Source organism: Lepidochelys kempii, chromosome 5 (genome assembly GCF_965140285.1).
Source record: "Lepidochelys kempii isolate rLepKem1 chromosome 5, rLepKem1.hap1, whole genome shotgun sequence".
Classification (NCBI taxonomy): Eukaryota; Metazoa; Chordata; order Testudines; family Cheloniidae; genus Lepidochelys; species Lepidochelys kempii.
The window spans coordinates 48,664,466-48,684,302 of NC_136384.1; the positions used below are offsets into that span (position 1 = coordinate 48,664,466).

The window sequence follows — 19,837 nt, forward strand, 5'->3', positions numbered from 1 at the left end:
TTCTCAGATTTTTATTTGCCAATGAGCATTTGCTAAATATTTTCTTTTAAGCAAAATGGGATACCTAGGCCAATCTGAATAAATATAAATATTTTAATGTCTGGAATGAAGCTTAATATTCATTTTGTTTCAAATATCAAAAAAAGTTTTTATTTTATAGTTTGTGGGGAAGCTCAGAAATAGGTAAATGGGTTTTCATGTGTATATCTTTACCTCAATAAAGTGGCAGTTTCTGTAAATGTTTTGGTTTATACTTGTGATTCCAGTGAGGTCCAGTATACGATTTTGCCTCACTCCTTGTATGTGTTTAAATACTGTTGATACTGACAGTTTATATTTATTTCAGTATAGTCTTTGACTTGCACTTTCATTAGGCTTTACAAATTCTGTTGGGTATGGATTTGTTTTTGGTCTTTGACTCTAGCAAGTAATGCTAAGATGCCTGCAAGAGTCCAAAATATTATTCAGGATAGCTCACACAAAAGCATGATCAAATTATTTACACATCTGTTGCTGCAGATATCATTAATATTCATTTTAGGAAAAGGCAGTGCAAGAAGTTACCATAGTTTCCAAAAAGTATTTCTACAAAGTAACTATTTTTAATTTTTTTTTCTTTAAAGTGTACGTACTGCAAGTGGGCAAGAACGATGGTTGTAAAAAGACTAAAATCACAAGAATGTCATCAAAGAAATTACAGCTTTCCATCAGGTAATACTTTAAATTATTTTTTAATTTTTCTTAACTTGCCTTTCACTTATCTGTAGTAGAAAGAAAATGGGGGGAAAAATCCTAAAATATACTTCCTTGTAATCTTATGATTTTATAACCATTGTGTATAACATTTAGTATATCAAGCAGGAAAAGAGCAGTGTAGAGAAGAGGCTTAAGGACAGAGCAGAGAGGCATTGCATAGCAGAGGGCATAAGAGGAAAATGTAAATCCTTTAGCAAAAATGAAAAAGAATCAGACCATGAGCTAAGTGTTCTTGAGACCTGGCCTTTTGGCTTGAAGTGCTCAGTAAAGATAGAATGGCTAGTAATATCAAAATCTGCCTCGAGCATGTAGCATGTGAAGGGAGAGAGAGGGATTCCTGCTCAGATAGAGATGTTTTGAACTTCCTGATGGACAGTTTCATTATTGAATCTTTGTTAAAAGGGGACTGGTGGGAAAATTTCTGTGAAAACAAAAAATTAATTTAAATTTGTTGTTAAATGGGGAGGACATATCTAGTGGGGTCCAATACTATTCAATATTTTCATTGAGGACTTGGGTAATGGAGTAGAGAGTATGCTTATAAAATTTGCAGGTGACAGCGAGCTGGAAGGGGTTAGAAGCATTTTGGAGTCGAGGATTAGAATTCAAAATGACCTTGACAAATTGGAGTATTGGTCTGAACAGGATGAAATTCAGTAAAGACAAGTGCCAGGTACTACTCTTAGGAAGGAAAAATCAAATTTACAACTACAAAATGGGGAATAACTGGCTAGGCAGTAGTATTGCTGCAAAGGATCTGGGGATTATAGTGGATCTCAGATGGAATATAAGCCAACAGCATGATGTAGTTGCGAAAAAAGAAATGCGTCGTAGGACGTATTAATGGGTGTCATATGTAAGACAAAATAGATAATTGTCTTGCTCTACTCAGCAGTGGTGAGATCTCAGGTTTCATTCATAGACCATGAATTTAAATTTTGACCATTGCTTTTTTTTTTTTTCTGCAATAGGAGATGTCAAATCTTTGCGTTCTATCATTACCCCTCCTATATCTAAGTAAGTACTGTCTATTTTCTGTATGTAAGCAATAGATATCATAGTGGTGTGTGTTTCAAAAGAACCACAGAATACTGTAATGACCACTGCTTCAATCTACCCATGTTCTAAATTGCACTTGATAGCAGTTCTTTTTTTTTTTTAATGGGGAATCAGGGATATATTCTAGGAATAAATGTAAGGAAGCAGGAACCAATTGTGGAGGGGGTTTCAGGTTGGTAGAATGGGAGTCTTTCCATTGACTTCAATGGGCTCTGGATTGAACCCTTAGTGGAAAGGTCAATGTATATACTGATTGGAAGTCAATCTGTTCTGATCTTGGTAGCAGTGGTTGCCAGTGAGAACCTAGTGGCATGCAGTCTAGCTGTCTGTTCTGATTCCAGTGCTTAATATCTGAATATAAACTGTAGTGCAAACATGTGTTCCTTCATTTTAATCTTCTTAGTATTGTGCCCATTTGTTTTGAAAATGGGTGATTAGCGGTGATGTGGAAGAAAGCCTGGAGCTATATTTCTACCATATTTTACCATCGAAGTGTTATGAGTATATATACTACAGTTATGCACTAACTACATCATTTGTGCAGTGAATGGGGAAAAAAGCTACCTCTGTTGATCATGAAGTCATTTAATTGATCAAAATCACAATATTGCTGAATAAAGAAACATATACATTAAATGCCTTTGCTCGTTTTATGCAGGATCCGTAACATTGGCATCATGGCTCATATTGATGCAGGGAAAACTACAACCACAGAGAGAATGTTATACTATTCCGGATACACAAGAGCACTGGGAGGTTAGAACTGCTTTTTTTATTTTAGTAGCTTTGAGAAATTTAGCAAAAATTAATATAAAATTAGAGGTTGTCCTGTAGAATATGTTTTATCAAATATAATCTGTCATTCCGATATTATACTGAAATACAATGAAAGCACGATGCATATTTCATTATATAGTACAATGTATAACACTAGGGCAGTAAGAATCTTGACAGGTTTTCAGTTTTTAATTCGTAAACAGCTTTTAATTGGGTTAACTTCAAATTTCAGGATCCCCCTAGTTTATCTATTTTGTATTGTTCACAGAATATCGTAGCCAAACTCAGATAGAAATGCTAGCGAGATCCTCAGTTTTGCTCCAGCGTGCCAAGTAACAAGGACAGAGTGGTATAAAAAGTCCCTAAAAGCCTAATATCTGTCCAGGGAATGATTTTCCTGGCATAGGAACTGAAACAGAAAGCTTTGAGCCTGCATTCTTTGTAAGCCTGGACATAGGGGGGGCATGATGGAGGGTAGACTATAGCAAAGTTTCTGGGCAGTACCTGTTGCCCCTAAGGCAGCCCAAGGAAGCTGCATAGACAGGCCCAGCCTATCTCCAGCCCTTGGAATAGCTCAGTTTTGGAAAAACTGAAGATCGGGGTGGCACAAACCTGGCATACTTTAGCCTCCCACCCTCCTGTGTTGTGAGTTCTGTGCTTCACTTGTTAACTGGAACATCACAGAATCCCATCCATTAATTCTACAAAAATAAAGCATCCATGAATGTTCAGCTGCGCCAGAGATCCCAGTTGCTGAAAGTTCTGACGCACTTGTTTGGGAAAGAAGGGCTGCCGCTTTGACAGTAACAATATTTATCAAAAAGCAGCTTTAAGATATATTTTAAAACATTAAAATAAAAGTAATCAGGGTGCATATAGTAAATGCTCCCAGTGATATTCCTTTTTGTAATAGTGCCTTCCGGCTCGCAGGTTTTGTGTTTTTGTCTTGCTATTTACATTTTGCACAGTGACTCTTCAGTAGCAAAAACCCTGTTGTTGGCAGCACTTGACTGTGGTTTTCCCCACTGAGTTGTTTGAGAATTTATCAAGTATTCCACGAGGATGCTGAATTCTCTTTCCTGTGTTCGTTTAGGCTGGTGTCTGAGAACAGCATTATGAGTGGGGTCAGCAGTCTAATTATAAACTAGTAGGCATTCAGGATGAGAAACTAAGTATAAAGTAAATTAATATTTAGGAGAAGAAATAGGTACATCTGTGTTAAAGTGTTTTGGCTTCTTACTGCTGGGAGGATTTTGTATTAATATATCAAAGAAGCAAATGCAAATGAAAGCAAGAAAGATTGAATAAATGCAACTGGATAATAGTTCCTGGCCCTGGATTCCCCATGCGGCAAGAAGCTGAAGTAGCTGGCTCTACACAACCTGCTTGCCTGGCCTTGGCATAGGCAGTATTTTGTGGGAAAGATGTGTGGCACGAGCACTGCTGTGCTCTGGTGATCTCCAGCTGCTGGAAATTGTTGGGGGCTGTCTGCCAACACAACTTAAAGTAGCTCTGAGATGGTTTTAAAGTTACATGGGAGTTGGGGGAGCATAAACCAGCCCATATCAATCCACAGGACTGAGGGGAGTGAACATAAAGGTGGCATAAGTTTACCACTCCTTGGCTGCATTCAGCAGTGTTCTACCACAGCTGAGATTTCAGACATGAGTGGGGAGGTGGGCTTTATTAGATTTATTTATTTATTTAGAGCATTTGTTTTCTAAAGAGGAGGAGTTTAGTTATCAGCCTTATCATTCTGTTCTATTAGTCTGGAAAAGAGAAGACTGAGGGGGAACGTAACAGTTTTCAAGTACGTAAAAGGTTGTTACAAGGAGGAGGGAGAAAAGTTGTTTTTCTTAACCTCAGAGGATAGGACAAAAAGCAATGGGCTTAAATTGCAACAAGGGAGGTTTAGGCTGGATGTTAGGAAAAACTTCCTAACTGTCAGGGTGGTTAAGCACTGGAATAAATTTCCTAGGGAGGTTGTGAAATCTCCATCATTGGAGATTTTAAGAGCAGGTTAGACAAACACCTGTGGGGATGGTCTAGATAATACTTAGTCCTGCCATGAGTGCAGGGGACTGGACTAGATCATCTCTCAAGGTCCCTTCCAGTTCTATGATTTTCTGTATCGGAAGCAATTTTCATGGCTTGGAAGTATACAGAGTAAATATGGTCTAGGAGAAATAATCATCATCTTTACTTTGGTCCAAGGCAGGTAATTCAAAATGTAAAGTTATGTGACCAAACTGAAATGGTGCATATGTTCATACTGATTAGATGTCGATGATGGGGACACAGTGACGGATTTCATGGTACAAGAGCGAGAACGTGGCATTACCATTCAGTCTGCTGCTGTTACTTTTGATTGGAAGGGCTATAGAATGAACCTGATTGACACACCAGGTACAGTATTTTGAATATGTTCTATCAGGTTTTCTCCTGCTGGTAGTGGGGAGGAATAGATGGGCTCAGGTAGCTTAGAAAGTGAATCTTGGTTTTAAATTTTTGTGCAATCTCAGAAGGTTTAGTTGGTTGGATGCTGGACCCAACTGTTGGTGTTGTTTTATAAAGAACAGATTAAAGAATATTTAGATAAGTTAGATGTATTCAAGTCACCAGAGCCTGATGAAATTCACTCTAGAATACTTAAGGAATTGGCTGAAGCAATTTTGGAGCTATTAGCAATTATCTTCTAGAACTCAGAAATGATGGGTGAGTTCTCTTAGGACTGGAGAAGGGCCAACATAATACCTATATTTAAAATGGGGAACAAAGAAGACCTGGGAAATTATAGATCAGTCAGCCTAACTTTGATACCTGGAAAGATACTGGAGCAATTTGTAAGCACTTAGAGAATAATGGGGTAATAAATAATAGCCAACGTGGATTTATCAAGAACAAATCTTGCCAAATCAACCTCATTTCCTCGTTTAACAGGGTTACTGACCTAGTGGATGTGGGGAGGAAGAGGGAAGCAGCAGATGTGATATATCTTGATTTGTAGTAAGCTTTTGGTACAGTCCTACATGAGTCTCCTAAACAAACTAGGAAAATGTGGTCTAGATGAAATTATTATAAAGAGGGGTGCATAACTCGAAATAGTTATCAGTGGTTTGCTGTGAGGACGTATCTAGTGAGTCTTGCATGGGTTAGTCCTGCATCTGGTACTGTTCAGTATTTTCATTAATGACTTGGATAATGGAATCGAGAGTGTTCTTATAAAATTTGTGGATCATACCAAGCTGGGAGGCATTGCAAGCACATTAGAGGACAGGATTAGAATTCAAAACAACCTTGACAAGCTGAATTGATCTGAAATCAGCAAGATGAAATTCAAGTAAGACAAGTACGAAGTACTACGCTTATGAAGGAAAAACTCCAATGTACAACACAAAACGGGAAATAACTTGTAAGGCAGTAGAACTGCTGAAAAGGATCTGGGTGGATCACAAATTGAATATAAGGCAATAATGTGACAGTTGCGGAAAAGACTAATATTCTGGGGTAAATTAACAAGAATGCCATATGTTAGACTGGAGGTAATTTACTTGCTCTACTTGGCACTGGTGAGGCCTTATCTGGAATACTGTGTCCAGTTCTGGTTGCCACAATTTAAAAAAGATGTGGACAAATTGGAGAGAGCACATAGGAGAGCTACAAAAATGATATAAGGTTCAGAAAACCTGATTTACGAGGAAAGGTAATAAATACTGGGTGTGATTAGTATTGAGAAAAGAAGACTGAGGGAGCACCTGATAACATTCTTCAAATATGTAAAGGGCTGTTACAATGAGGATGGTGATCAATTGTTTTCCATGATGGTAGGCCAATAAATTATATGCTTAATCTGCAGCAAGGGAGATTTAGATTAGATGTTAGGGGAAATTTTCTAACTATAACAATAGGTAAATACTGAAATAGGTTACCATGGGAGGTTATGGAATCCCCATCACTGGAGGTTTTTAAGAACAGTTTAGAAAAACACCTGTCTGGGGTGGCCTAGGAATACTTGTCCTACCTCAGCATGGGGCTGGACTCTCAAGGTCCTTTGCAGCCCTATATTTCTATGATTCTGTAATGAGTATATGAGAGCCCATAACACTGGATGTGAGTATTTTTATAAACTTAAAAAAGTGTTGCCATTTTAACATGGTGAAAAACTTATCTATCTTATTACTTTTTACCTGTTTGAATTATGACATTGCGTAATGTAAATCATTTAGGTCATGTGGACTTTACAGTGGAAGTTGAACGTTCCCTGAGAGTGTTGGATGGGGCAGTGGCTGTATTTGATGCTTCAGCTGGTGTGGAGGTAAAAATTACTCGCAGTGAAGATTTTGCAACATGTAATGACTTAAAATAGGCTCAAGTAGCTTCCTCTGAGACCCTGTTCAGTGTGAATGCAGTTTATGCTCTGATGGTTTCAGTCAGTCAAAGTTTGGTTTCCGACCTAATTTTGAGATCTGATTTCATGTGCTTGTTCCTGATGACAGGGCACAAATAAGTGTTTTCACCATTGGTCTTTTGTAACAGATACAGAGATTGAGATCTTTAAGATGTTTTGGGCTAGCTTCATCTGTGGGAAGAAATAAGTAGCTGTTCATTTCTCACATCAAATTTAATTGTAGAGAATTACTTTAATTCTCAGCTAGAATGCTGTTTCTCCTTGGAGGTTCTCCAGGTCCTGCTTGGAGTGTCTAGTATGACCATCAGATCAGAGTACAGAAGTCTTGGGAACAGCCCATTATTTGAGTTTCCTTTGTGGCACAGTATGTGCTGCCATGTTGGAGAGACGCTTTTGATTACCAACAACAAAAATAGAGCTTAAGGGTTCTAATCATCAACTAATACATGGAACACTTGTATTAACTTTCCTCATGTGTTAAGTGACTAGACTTCAATATTTGAACTATTTCTAATATACCAGATTTAATTTGCTTTAATAAAAAAATATTAGAAATGCCCAGCAATGTGCAGGTTGTATTGATTGCTGCTGTTATGCCAACCCAATTGCAGTAAAAATCGGTGGCCTATCCATAGCTATACAAGTGTTTACTTTGCATGCACTTTGACATGTTAGCAATAATAATTATAGTGTGCATACGTATTAGGTTTTTATTCCTTATGGAATCCCCCACATCACTTAGATTGCTTCCATTTTCCCCTCATTTTATCCCTGGCGTCCTTGAGGCCCCAATCCGGGGCACAGTCATTCCTTCCACCTTTGAGAAGCCTGGATGGGACAAGGCTCATTTTGGAGCCTATCAACACTGCAGTTTAACAGGTCAAGGAGTAGTGGCTGAGCGGTCCCTTCCCCTGCATATGCTGATCACACTGCCCTTGCAGCAAGGGAGCAAGAGCTCAAGATGAGAAAATTAATCTGGGTCTCGTAAATCAGTGAGCTGCCATTCGGCCATCAGGGCAAGCATTTTGATGTTTTCTGTCATTTTTCTTTAGGCACAGACTCTAACAGTATGGCGACAAGCAGACAAGCATCATATACCACGAATTTGTTTTTTAAATAAGATGGACAAAAATGGGGCAAGGTATGAAGACCACAATTTTATTTATTTATAAACGATAAGCACACTACAGGGGGGCTGGTTTGAGAGAATATTTCTAATTATAATTAAGGCTGTTTTTTGGTCATGGATATTTTTAGTGGAAGTCATGGACAGGTCACAGGCAATAAACAATCACAGAGTTCTATCTCTGACTTTCACTAAAAATAGCCCTGACAAAAGGAGTAGGCAGGTTCTGCACCCACTGCTGCGGTGTATGGGAGCTCTAGGGTCCTCCTGCCTGCAAGGTTGGCCTGCAATGGGGACCCCTTGCCACGGCTGGGCAGCCGCAGGGTCCGCCAGGCACCCAACAGAGGCTGGGCAGCTGTAGGATCCCTCCGGGAGTCCCTGCTGGCTAGACAGCTGTGGGGTCCCGTCATGGCTGGGCAGCTGCAGGGAGTCCGCCCCGCCCTTTGCCACAGCTGGGCAGCTCCGGTCTCCCAACCAGGGCAGGGGCTGGGAGCTCCAGCCCTGGGGCAGAAAATATCACGGAGGTCAGTGGAAGTCATGGATTCCATGACCTCTGTGATCTAATCGTAGCCTTAATTATAATGAAGCGGAACATTTTATGAAATAGAGTTGAAAATATCACAGTGGGTGTGGCCAGCAAAAAATTATAATGCTAAATCTTATTCAAAAGATTTTTTTTTTGATTGTGGAACTAGTTTAGCAATAAATAAGAAATATTAAACCAATGGATAAACTGATGTGTAGCATTAAAGTTGGCTAACTCTTCTGTTTAACTTCTGTTATTTTTTTTTAATATAGTTTTACTTATGCTGTTGACAGTATCAAGCAAAAGTTGAAGACAAAACCTTTGCTTTTACAGGTAAACTAAGAAATTTAATGTTAATTATTTTTTAACTTTATTTTTATTGTTATAAACAACCAACAAATAGTGTTAAATACATTCACACAATGGAAATAGCATATAAATAACAAAATGCAATGCTCATTATTTGCAGTGTTAATAATTTTACTGTTGAACAAATCTGCATGTGACAGGTAGGTTTTGTATTCATGCTAGTGTTTCCTAATTGTGTAATTTTCCTTTCTCTTTACAGTTGCCAATTGGTGAGGCCAAGACCTTCAAGGGACTGGTTGATGTAGTGACCAAGGAACAAATTATTTGGAACCCTGCTTCTAGTCTGGATGATGGAAAAGTTTTTGAGCAAAAACCCCTGACAGAAACTGAAGATCCTGAATTGTTAAAGGATGTCAACGATGCAAGAAATGCCTTAATAGAACAAGTAAAGTTTCTAAAGTAAATATGTAAAGTACTTACACAGTATTTTTTAAATTAATATATTTTTATTAGGGCTATCGATTAATCGCAGTGAACTCACGTGATTAACTCAAATTAATTGTGATTAAAAAATCACGATTAATCATAGTTTTAATCGCACTGTTAAATAATAGAATACCAATTGAAATTTATTAAATATTTTGGATGTTTTTCTACATTTTCATGTTGTATTCTGTGTTGTAATTGAAATAAAGCGCATATTTTTCATTCTAAATATTTGCACTGTAAAATTATAAACAAAAGAAATTAGTATTTTTCAATTCGCCTCATACAAGTACCTGTAGTGCAATCTTTGTCATGAAATGTAGATTTTTTTTTTTTTTGTTTGGTTACATAACTGCACTCAAAAACAAAACAGTGTAAAATTTCAGAGCCTACAAGGCCACTCAGTCCTACTTCTCGTTCTGACAATCGCTAAGAGAAACAAATTTGTTTACATTTACAGGAGAAAATGCTGTCCTTTTCTTATTTACAATGTCACCAGAAAGTGAGAACAGACATTTGCATGGCACTTTTGTAGCCGGCATTGCAAGGTATTTACATGCCAGATATGCTAAACATTCGTATGCCACTTCATGCTTCAGCCACCATTCCAGAGGACATGCTTCCATGCTGATGATGCTCATTAAAATAATGTGTTGATTAAATTTCTGACTGAACTCCTTGGGGGAGAATTGTATGTCCCCGGCTCTGTTTTACCTGCATTCTGCCATATATTTCATGTTATAGCAGTCTTGGATGATGACCCGGCACATGTTGTTCATTTTAAGAACACTTTCACAGCAGATTTGACAAAACGCAAAGAAGATACCAATGTGAGATTTCTAAAGATAGCTACAGCACTCAACCCAAGATTTAAGAATCTGAAGTGCCTTCCAAAATCTGATTGGGACAGGGTGTGGCGCATGCTTTCACAAGTCTTAAAAGAGCAACACTCTGATACGGAAACAACAGAACCCAAACCACCAAAAAAGAAAATCAACCTTGTCCTGGTAGCATCTGACTCGGATAGTGAAAATGAACATGCGTTGATCCACACTGCTTTGGATTGTTATCGAGCAGAACCCATCATCAGCATGGACGCATGTCCCCTAGAATGGTGGCTGAAGCATGAAGGGACATATGAATCTTTAGCACATCTGGCACATAAATATCTTGCGACACCGCCCACAACAGTGCCATGAGAATGCCTGTTCTCACTTTCAAGTGATATTATAAGCAACAAGCAGGTAGCATTATCTCCTGCAAATGTAAACAAACTTGTTTGTCTGAGCGATTGGCTGAACAAGAAGAAAGGCTGAGTGGACTTGCAGGCTCTCAAATTTTAGTGTTTTATTTTTGAATACAGTTTTTTTGTACATAATTCTACATTTGTAAGTTCATCTTTCATGATGAAGAGATTGTACTACAGTACTTGTATTAGGTGAATTGAGAAATACTATATATATTTTTTTTACAGTGCAAATACTTGTAATCAAAAATAAATAGAAAATGAGCACTGTACACTTTGTATTCTGTGTTGTAATTGAAATCAGTATATTTGAAAATGTGGAAAACATCCAAAAATATTTAAATTAATGGTATTCTATTATTGTTTAACAGTGCGATTAATCGCGATTAATTTTTTTAATCGCTTGACAGCCCTATTCTGTATATCTACACTGCTTTCCTTCCATCAAAAGATCTCAAGGCACTTCATGAACATTAATAAATTAGGGCCCAAACCTACTCTGACCAAAGTCTGACAAAACTGCCACTGACTTGAGTGTAAGCAGAATTGGGCCCTTTAGTCTCGCAACACCTATGTGACAACATAGGGATGACAAAACTAAAGTACAGAGAGATTAAATAACTTGGCCAAGCTCATGCAGGAAGTCCATGGCAGAGCTGAGACTAGAAGAACCAATATTTCCTAACTCCCAGTTCTTTGTGTTAGCTATCCTTCCCTTTTGCAGATTGCAACTTTTGGAATCTTTTCAGCACTACTGTGTTATGAAGACAAGATATAAACTCCATCTATTTCTGTATAAAAATCTTGAAACACACAGGTGGTACAGTTGGATCAGTTTAGGTTGCTATTTTTTGGGCCCAGAGAATGAATACACTATCACAGTGGTTCCTTCTGGCCTTAAATTCTATGACATTTTAAACAGGGCATCGTCTTTGAGTTGTCTGTTCAGCGCGTCTTTTTCCTTTGCTATAATTCTAATGTCACACACTTTGGAATAAACTCATAAATTGTAATAGAGGGGTTAGCCATATCTGAATGATTTTGCTGCATTTCATTGCGGTTTTTTCTCTCAAAATACAGGGTTTTAGTGCATGCTGTTAGCTCTGATATTTACAAGAGTAATGTTGATTGGAGAATAAGGAAACTAATGGATAGTTTTATAATTTCTAATATTTGTAGTTATGCAAGTTAAAATTGTGGTATAATCTGACTTACTGTAGTGGTCAAGGAACAGCATTTGTAGCACTGCACAACTGGCTAAGTAGATGATTGAGGATTTTCAAATTCTTCTAAAACATCAGCTATGGGAGATGGCGATGAAATGATCGGAGTATCAGTCTGAGAGTTGGGAGATCTGTTTTATGTTCCTCGCAAAGTCACATTAGGAGGATCATTTAACCACCTAGTTCCTCAAATTCTCCAGTTGTAAAATGGGGGTGATAGTGCTTCACCATTTGTCAAAGGGATTTACATTGGAATAATTTAATAAAAAGCACTATATAAGGGCAGAGTGTTTACTGGTCCTTTGCAGAAGCTGGATATAAGATCTGATGGACCAGTAATGTTGTTTGATTGAATAACTTTGTGTGAGAGCTGTCCACTTAATGCTGATCTAAAATGTAATAGTTGGAATACAAATCTTGTGGGGAAAATTTGTAGCATTTTCCTTTCATTTAGTTAATGAAGTAAATTTATTACTTTTCATGTTTTAGCTGATTATCTGTTTTCCCTATATATATATATATATATATATATATATATATATATATATATATATATATATATATATATATATATATATATATATATATATATATTTCAGTTTTAGCTGATCAGTGGCTCTGTTAGTCAGAAGAGGGAGCATAATCCTTTACAGCTGAGAAGCATTTATTCTAATTGAGCCCTTCACAGCTGTCACTGTTGGCTGAAATCTTTCAGTCTGAGAGATGATGGACGTGCATTATCTGTCGGTCTAATACATTGTCCAGCAACTTTGTCAGCCTGCAGTTCTCACTTCTTGAAGAACCATTACCCCAGAGGCTCTGATTTTTCTCGTTGTGGATTCACTCTCCAGACAGTCCCCCAAAATCCCAGATAGCAGTCTAAAGTACCTAAAAGGGTCTGAAAAAGCAGTTGGGCTAGGTGGAGAGTGCATATTAGCAAGTTTCATCAATTATTGGGAGTGGACTACATTCACCCTGATCAAATTGGCCCTGTCAACACTGGTTCTCCACTTGTGAGGTAACTTCCTTCTCTTCACGTGTCAGTATGTAATGCCTGAATCTGTAATTTTCACTCCATGCATCTGAAAGAGTGTTTTGTTTTGTTTTGTTTTGTTTACCCACGAAAGCTTATGCCCAAATAAATCTGTTAGTCTTTAAGGTGCCACCGGACTCCTTGTTGTTTTTGTGGATACAGACGAACATGGCTACCCCCTGATATTAGCAAGTGGACATTTTAGCATGTAATGTTCATTTATTATTTCAAAGTTTTCTTTCCTCATAACACAGCAGATTGCTTCAGTTTACTTTTTTTATTTGGTAGCATACTAAAGTATCTATTGTTATAAACTAACAGATTCTGTAACATAAGAGGGAAACATTCATTTTAACAATGTATTCAAAATTGAAATTTTCTAAAATAAAACCGCTTTTATTCAAAATTCAGCATCTCAATAATTCATATTCCATCAATGTTGTTAGCTAATCTTGTCAATTTTTCAATTTTATTGTAATAAATGTAAATTATGTTTGCAAGACTCTGAATCCATGATCTCCAATGTTTGCAAAAGCTTCATTCTGCATTAGTTTTCTGGCTCAGATAGGTAGTATTGCTGGGCCAACTGTGGAATAGTATAGTTACTGATAATGCAGAAATATTCTCTCTTGCAGGTTGCAGATCTGGATGATGAATTTGCTGAGTTGGTTTTAGGAGATTTTAGTGAAAATTTTGACTTACTACCAGCTGATAAGGTACATTTTTACCATCCAGTTACTATGACTGTATGTTTTTACTAGTTGTCATTCTGATTATATTTTTTTCTGTTGTGCATGTGGATTAAGTGTGATGTGGCAAGCATGCATTCTGTGTTGACCAGTGCTAAAATAAATAAATAAATAAACGTTTAAATTTCAGACAAAAGCTACCATAGCCAGCTGTAGATCATGTGAAGAAGTTTTTCCTTTTCTTTTGGTACTAAAGCATTAAGCCAGTTTAGATGGTGATTAAGGTGCTGTGAATTTAACAAGCAGTATTATACTCAAACTGTATAATGTAAGGATTTCATCTGATATTGCTATTGAATCTGATTCTCAAACATGTTGGACACAATTAATAAAAATAAGTTAATTTGATCATGGGTGATTTTCGTTTAAAGTTACCTGGATATTGGAGGAAGAGGCTAAGGAAGGGAAAATAGAACATCCTATGCAGCGGGCCAGTTTCCACTTTGAGCAGGTCTGGATTTACACCAGTGTAATTGAGAGCAGAATCTGGTTGGTGTGAATTGATGGGATGTTCAAACATCCCAGGATGGATGTCTGACACAGAGTCCCTTGATTGACTTTCCTCTTATAGGGGATGGGGGGAAATAGTGACCGCCTTATTGACATTTATTATTACCACCACCTTAGTGTGCCTATGGGGCCCTCGTCATAGCCCAGGACCATGTTGGGCTAGATGCTTTACAAATACACAACAAAAAGATGGTCCTTGCCTTGTGTGACTTTTGTTGTTGTTCTGAAGTCATGGGGTCTGGGGCCCAGGGGCTCTTGTCTGTTGCAGCACCTAAACATGCAGTTGTTTTATAGTCTGATCCATAGCCCGTTGGAGTCAGAGGAAAGACTCCAGTGGGCTTCGGATCAGGCTCTTGGAGGAGGCTATTGTTTTTGAACAATTTTGTTACCTTGATGTGAGTTTTGTACAACTGTATTTAAAGTAGTTTGAAATACTTTCTAACCTTCCTGAGATCAAATATAGACCTGCAGTCCCCTTTAAAATGTAAGGAACGCAATTAAAATGTGGGGCACAGTATTGTCACTTGTATATTCCAACAGAAAGGTTAACTGTTAAAATCAAAACGAGCCAGGGTGGAGCAATTTTAAATCAAGATCATTTTATTTTTATTTTTTATTTTAATATCAGGGATATAAATCAGTTGGAGGCTTTGTAGTAAAAATAAAATAAAGCTAATTGTAAAATTTGTGCTATTGCAACTTTAGATTAGAATTAATAATGAACTACATTATAAAGTCTGTGGATTTTTTTTTAAGCCACTGCAGAATATTTTACTGAGGCTTATAAAACTGCTATAGGCAAAAAAGCAAAATATTGAAAATCAAGGCCATGATGCTGTAACAGTGAACTAGGTACACAACTTTGCTCATGCAAATAGCCCCGTTGACTTCAGTAGGACTTCTCATGTGCTTAGAGTTACACATGTACATAAGTGTTTGCAGCGTCAGGAACTAAAATTGTATTTGAAAAAAAAAATTCTCCCCCAAAATATTTCACTTCAAAACAGATTGCTTCATTGTTCACACTGAAAGGTTATTTAGATTTTCACTAAGTAATTGTGAACTTACTTTGTACAAACATATCAAAATTTTCAAAAACAGGAGTCTCAAGTTAGACTCCTAAGCTCATATTTAGGCATCTACGGGTAAGGTTTTCAAAAGAACCTAACAGTATGTCTATACAGGAAAAAAAGACTCACGGCAGCAAGTCACAGAGCCCAGGTCAACTCAGAGCCCTATGGGGGTAAAAAAAAGGTGTGTAGATGCTTAGGCTAGAGCCTGGGCTCCAAGCCTGAATGTCTACACATGGGTATCTTTAGATCCATAGGATGAACCTCGCAAGCCTGCGTCAGTTGATTCAGACTCTGAGACACGCTGCCATGGATTTCCCGCTCCCACTTCCCTCCCCCCACCCGCCCTGGTAGTCGTACCCTAAGTGACTCAGGAGCACAAGTCCCATTTGATGCAGACGCAAACCCTGATGAAAGGAGTATAGCCTGTCTGAAGCATGTCCACTTTCACTTTCTTCACTTGTGAAAGTCATGATCTCATTTATTTTTGTTGGCAAATACAGTATTGGGCTATTTGCATGTCAATTTTGTGTTTGAGTGTGTGGTGGTCTCACCGTAAGGCTGTAATAATGGCCTTGGACTTGTTTTATTCAGGGTAGATGAGCACTTTTACTATGAAATTTCTCAGAAAAAAAATCAAACTAAAGAAAGAAACCAGCAGAACACATCCACTTCAGTAATTTAAGACTACAAAATGGAAATATAATAAAGAACTAGCAACATATAAATAAAAGAAATCTGATTTAAATTAAGAAATTGTTTAAATTTTAAACAGGATTTTTAAAAATCATGATTTTTGTGCACCCAGAAACCACCTGATTTGTAATCTACAGTTACTACAAATTATAGGTGTGGCTCTGTGAGGAAAAACTCCCATTCAAATCAGTGGAAGGCCCATGTGTGGAGGGTTTCTGGAATTGTGCCTTAATTTTCCTCACTACTTCTCTGTATTCTTTTTTTTTTTTTTTTTTTTTTTTAAAGGCTAAGTCATAAATACATGAATTGAAAATACTCCTTTCTCCTTCTGCAGTTACAGTCTGCTGTACGTAGAGTAACACTGGCACAGAAAGCAGTACCTGTGTTCTGTGGAAGCGCATTGAAGAATAAAGGAGTACAGCCTTTACTGGATGCCATTGCTATGTACTTACCTGCACCTAATGAGCGTTCCTATGACTTTCTGTAAGTGTAATGAGAAGATAAAGTGATTTAACAACTGTTTGGGAAAATGAATTGGTAAAATTACAAGGAGAAAATGTAGAACTGTTTGTGATTTCCAAAATCGGGGTATATTTTTTTGAAGTATTGAGGGTTTTTTTATCCAGTAGGAATGATGTTTTACACCAGGTATAACACTAAGATATGCAGTCATAAAAATATACTCGAGTACTGAAGCTACTTGGTCAGTACTATCCAAAGCATCTGTGTATATTTTTTGACTGCAAAACTTATTGTTTAATCATAATTTATAGCTGTAAACCACCTTTCATCTGTAGATCCAGGCGTTTTACAAAGGTGGGTGAATATTATTTCTCCATTTTATAGGTGACTTGCCAAGGTTATGCAGTGTGTTAGCAATGAAGCTGAAAATAAAAGCTAGGTCTCTTCCCTATTTAGTTCTCTAATTGCTGTTACTCATAGTTTAACCATAAAAAAGGGGGGTGGGGAAGAGAAGTAGGTAAGCCCGTTCCTTAACTGATTTGTCTGAGTGAACTGCTCCTATTTCAAAGCTTAATTTAAAAGCCATACATGTGAATTATTATTTCATGGTCTTCCAGGTTTGATGCTTTTGAACTGGTGCATTCTGGTTGTTAATAGGAGCAATCATTGACTAGGCACTGTTCTGAAGTAGCCTGAGGTACTCCAAGATGACCTTCCTGCAGAGCACAAAGGGCCTTGCATGAGCCACCTTCTGTTCTTAATTTCACCTCAAAAAAGTATCTAACGTTCACCATACTCCTGCAAAGCCCAGTAGGGGACATCTCTAATATCCACTGATTTACATCATATTTCAGCACAGCTATTTTTACTGTTAGGGGGACTACCTAGAGTAATCCTAATTGTGTAAATTTATATGCTGTAAAAATAAAAAAAAATCTGCCTCTGAATTAATAGTTACAAATAGGTATTGTAAATGAGTGGAAATGTAGCTAAAACTGGAACTAGGTTGTTTTTTGTTAATGAGTTGTATGAGGTTGCTCTTCTGATTCATTGGTTATGTTTTACAGGCCATGGTACAAAGATGACTTGTGTGCCCTGGCATTTAAAGTTCTTCATGATAAACAACGTGGGCCATTAGTTTTTATACGCATTTACTCAGGCACAATGAAACCTCAATCAGCTGTATATAACATCAACAAAAATTGCACGTGAGTAGGAGTGAGATGAGAGATGTTCATTGAAGCATTGGCATTTGTATTTGAGTAGTAGATAACATGAGTAATTCATTTGCAGAGAGAGAATGAGTCGCCTTCTGCTGCCTTTTGCTGACCAGCAAATAGAAATACCTTCACTAATGGCTGGCAATATTGCCCTTACTGTTGGGCTGAAACAGGTAAAGGAAGACATTTGATTCTCAAGAGTTTTATTTGAAAAGCTACTCACCACATAAATATGAGATACAAGATCACGTTTTCTTTTAGTTTCAAATATTTTTAGCTTTTAATGTTCTATTTAAATTCACTGTATTTCAGTTATTTTTTTTTATAAATGTAGTTGATCTATTTCCTCTGTTTTCTGTATATGTTGTGTCTTTTAAAAATACAGTCACTTTGGCATACAAGAACTACTAAAAACTCAGCTGGTACTGAACAGACAGCTATGTAATTAGAGCTTCTGATGTCCTTCTGAATCTGGTTTTAATTTAATTATCCAAAGAGAACCTACAGTAATTACTTAGTTTTTATCATGAAGAGCGTTAAAAAAACAATTCTTTGCAAACAACCTGATGTCATTTGACGTTTGGCGTACTTTAGAGTGCCACTGGAGACACCATTGTTTCATCAAAGGCGTCTGCTGTGGCTGCAGCCCGTCGAGCTGGAAGAGAGGTTGGGAGAAAGCCTGGCGGTAACAGTGAAGTAGAGAGCCTTTTATTAGCTGGCGTAGAGATCCCCGAGCCAGTCTTCTTTTGTACAATAGAACCACCTTCGATGTCCAAACAGCCAGGTACAACACAGCTACTAAAGCAGTTTTAGAGTTATACTATATACTATCATCCACAATGATCCTTGATCTGTGCATGCGCATACAGTTGATGTGATGTAATTGAATTGCATGCATGGATCAGTAACACAATGAGACCCTTAATGATTTTGCATAAGTGCTAAATTTTATAATTTGTGTGTGCTTTGCTACTATTCTTTTCATGATTTTTTTTTTGGTCAACCCTAAAGATTAGATGATTGGTTCTTACCTCATTTTGGAAGGTGGGAGAGCTGCACTTTTGTCTTCCTACATCCGTTTCCACTTGCACAGTTAGCTTTGAGACTTGCAGCCTCTTGCTGAGAGAGCAGGATATTGTATTGTGTGCAATGTGTTTGAATGAAAGTACATTTCCAAGTCTAGGTACTTTCTCCAGTCAGCACTATCCACCACCCTCTATGGCCTTTATCTCCACTGATCAGGAGTCTGGAAGTCACTTATCACAATTCACCCACAGGTTTCAGAGTAACAGCCATGTTAGTCTGTATTCGCAAAAAGAAAAGGAGTACTTGTGGCACCTTAGGATGCATCCAGTGAAGTGAGCTGTAGCTCACGAAAGCTTATGCTCAAATAAATTGGTTAGTCTCTAAGGTGCCACAAGTACTCCTTTTCTTTTTGCAAATTCACCCACAGAACACTGCCTCTTTCATAAACATCTTTCTGAGAACCTGATGGGCAACTTTGGATCTTTGATTCTGGAAACCCTCTTTTCTCTCTCCTTAGCCCAGCAGAGCCTAGATTTGTTGACTATCAGGACTTCTAGCATGTCCATCTGGTCTCCTGGATTCTAGTGGAATTGGAGGGAAGGGGTGCAGAATGATTGAGTGGATTGCCTGGGTATTGATCCTTTGATTACAATCTTTGGAAAAAACCTACAAAGTGCATAAACAAGTCAAAACTATTAGCTTATTACTTTATTTTTGGAGTTGCTGTCTTCTAGTAATTAGAGCAGAGGATGGGGAGTCAGGAGATCTAGTTTGTATTTTGAACTCCACAGCTGACTCACATTGAAATCGGAGACAAATCATTTAATTTTTGTGTGTCAGTGTCCCCATCTGTAAAATGGGGATATTTACCCCTCTTGGTAAAGTGCTTTCAGATTCTCTGAGGAGCTATAGAAGTGCCAAATATTACTCTGATGAGGCATTTTTTTAAAACTTGTATACCAGTTACTTTATTACACCTTGTTAACTCAAGAACCCATTACTTTGAAATGAGGCAAACTATAGTTCTATACTTTTCTTGTAAAGGCTGCCATGACAAGGTTATACTTTGTCATACTTTTCTTGTATGACTCTACAATACCACTGAGGATAGAATCTGATCTTATGGGTGAATGCTTCAGATAGCTACTCATAGCT

At 37.6% G+C, this 19,837-nt stretch overlaps 1 protein-coding gene across 2 annotated transcripts in view; it reads left to right on the plus strand.

Annotated features, from left to right (window-relative positions):
* GFM2 (GTP dependent ribosome recycling factor mitochondrial 2) overlaps window positions 1-19,837 on the plus strand; it is a 43,494-nt gene that overhangs the window by 5,472 nt on the left and 18,185 nt on the right. For both annotated transcript variants that reach the window (XM_073344243.2, XM_073344242.2), the window contains 13 exons: window positions 624-711; window positions 1,728-1,773; window positions 2,474-2,571; window positions 4,873-4,998; window positions 6,819-6,907; window positions 8,053-8,141; window positions 8,925-8,985; window positions 9,221-9,406; window positions 13,585-13,665; window positions 16,309-16,457; window positions 17,504-17,644; window positions 17,730-17,829; window positions 18,251-18,440. In XM_073344243.2, the coding sequence (XP_073200344.1) occupies window positions 624-711; window positions 1,728-1,773; window positions 2,474-2,571; window positions 4,873-4,998; window positions 6,819-6,907; window positions 8,053-8,141; window positions 8,925-8,985; window positions 9,221-9,406; window positions 13,585-13,665; window positions 16,309-16,457; window positions 17,504-17,644; window positions 17,730-17,829; window positions 18,251-18,440 (1,444 nt within the window). The remainder of the gene's footprint in view (window positions 1-623; window positions 712-1,727; window positions 1,774-2,473; window positions 2,572-4,872; window positions 4,999-6,818; window positions 6,908-8,052; window positions 8,142-8,924; window positions 8,986-9,220; window positions 9,407-13,584; window positions 13,666-16,308; window positions 16,458-17,503; window positions 17,645-17,729; window positions 17,830-18,250; window positions 18,441-19,837) is intronic.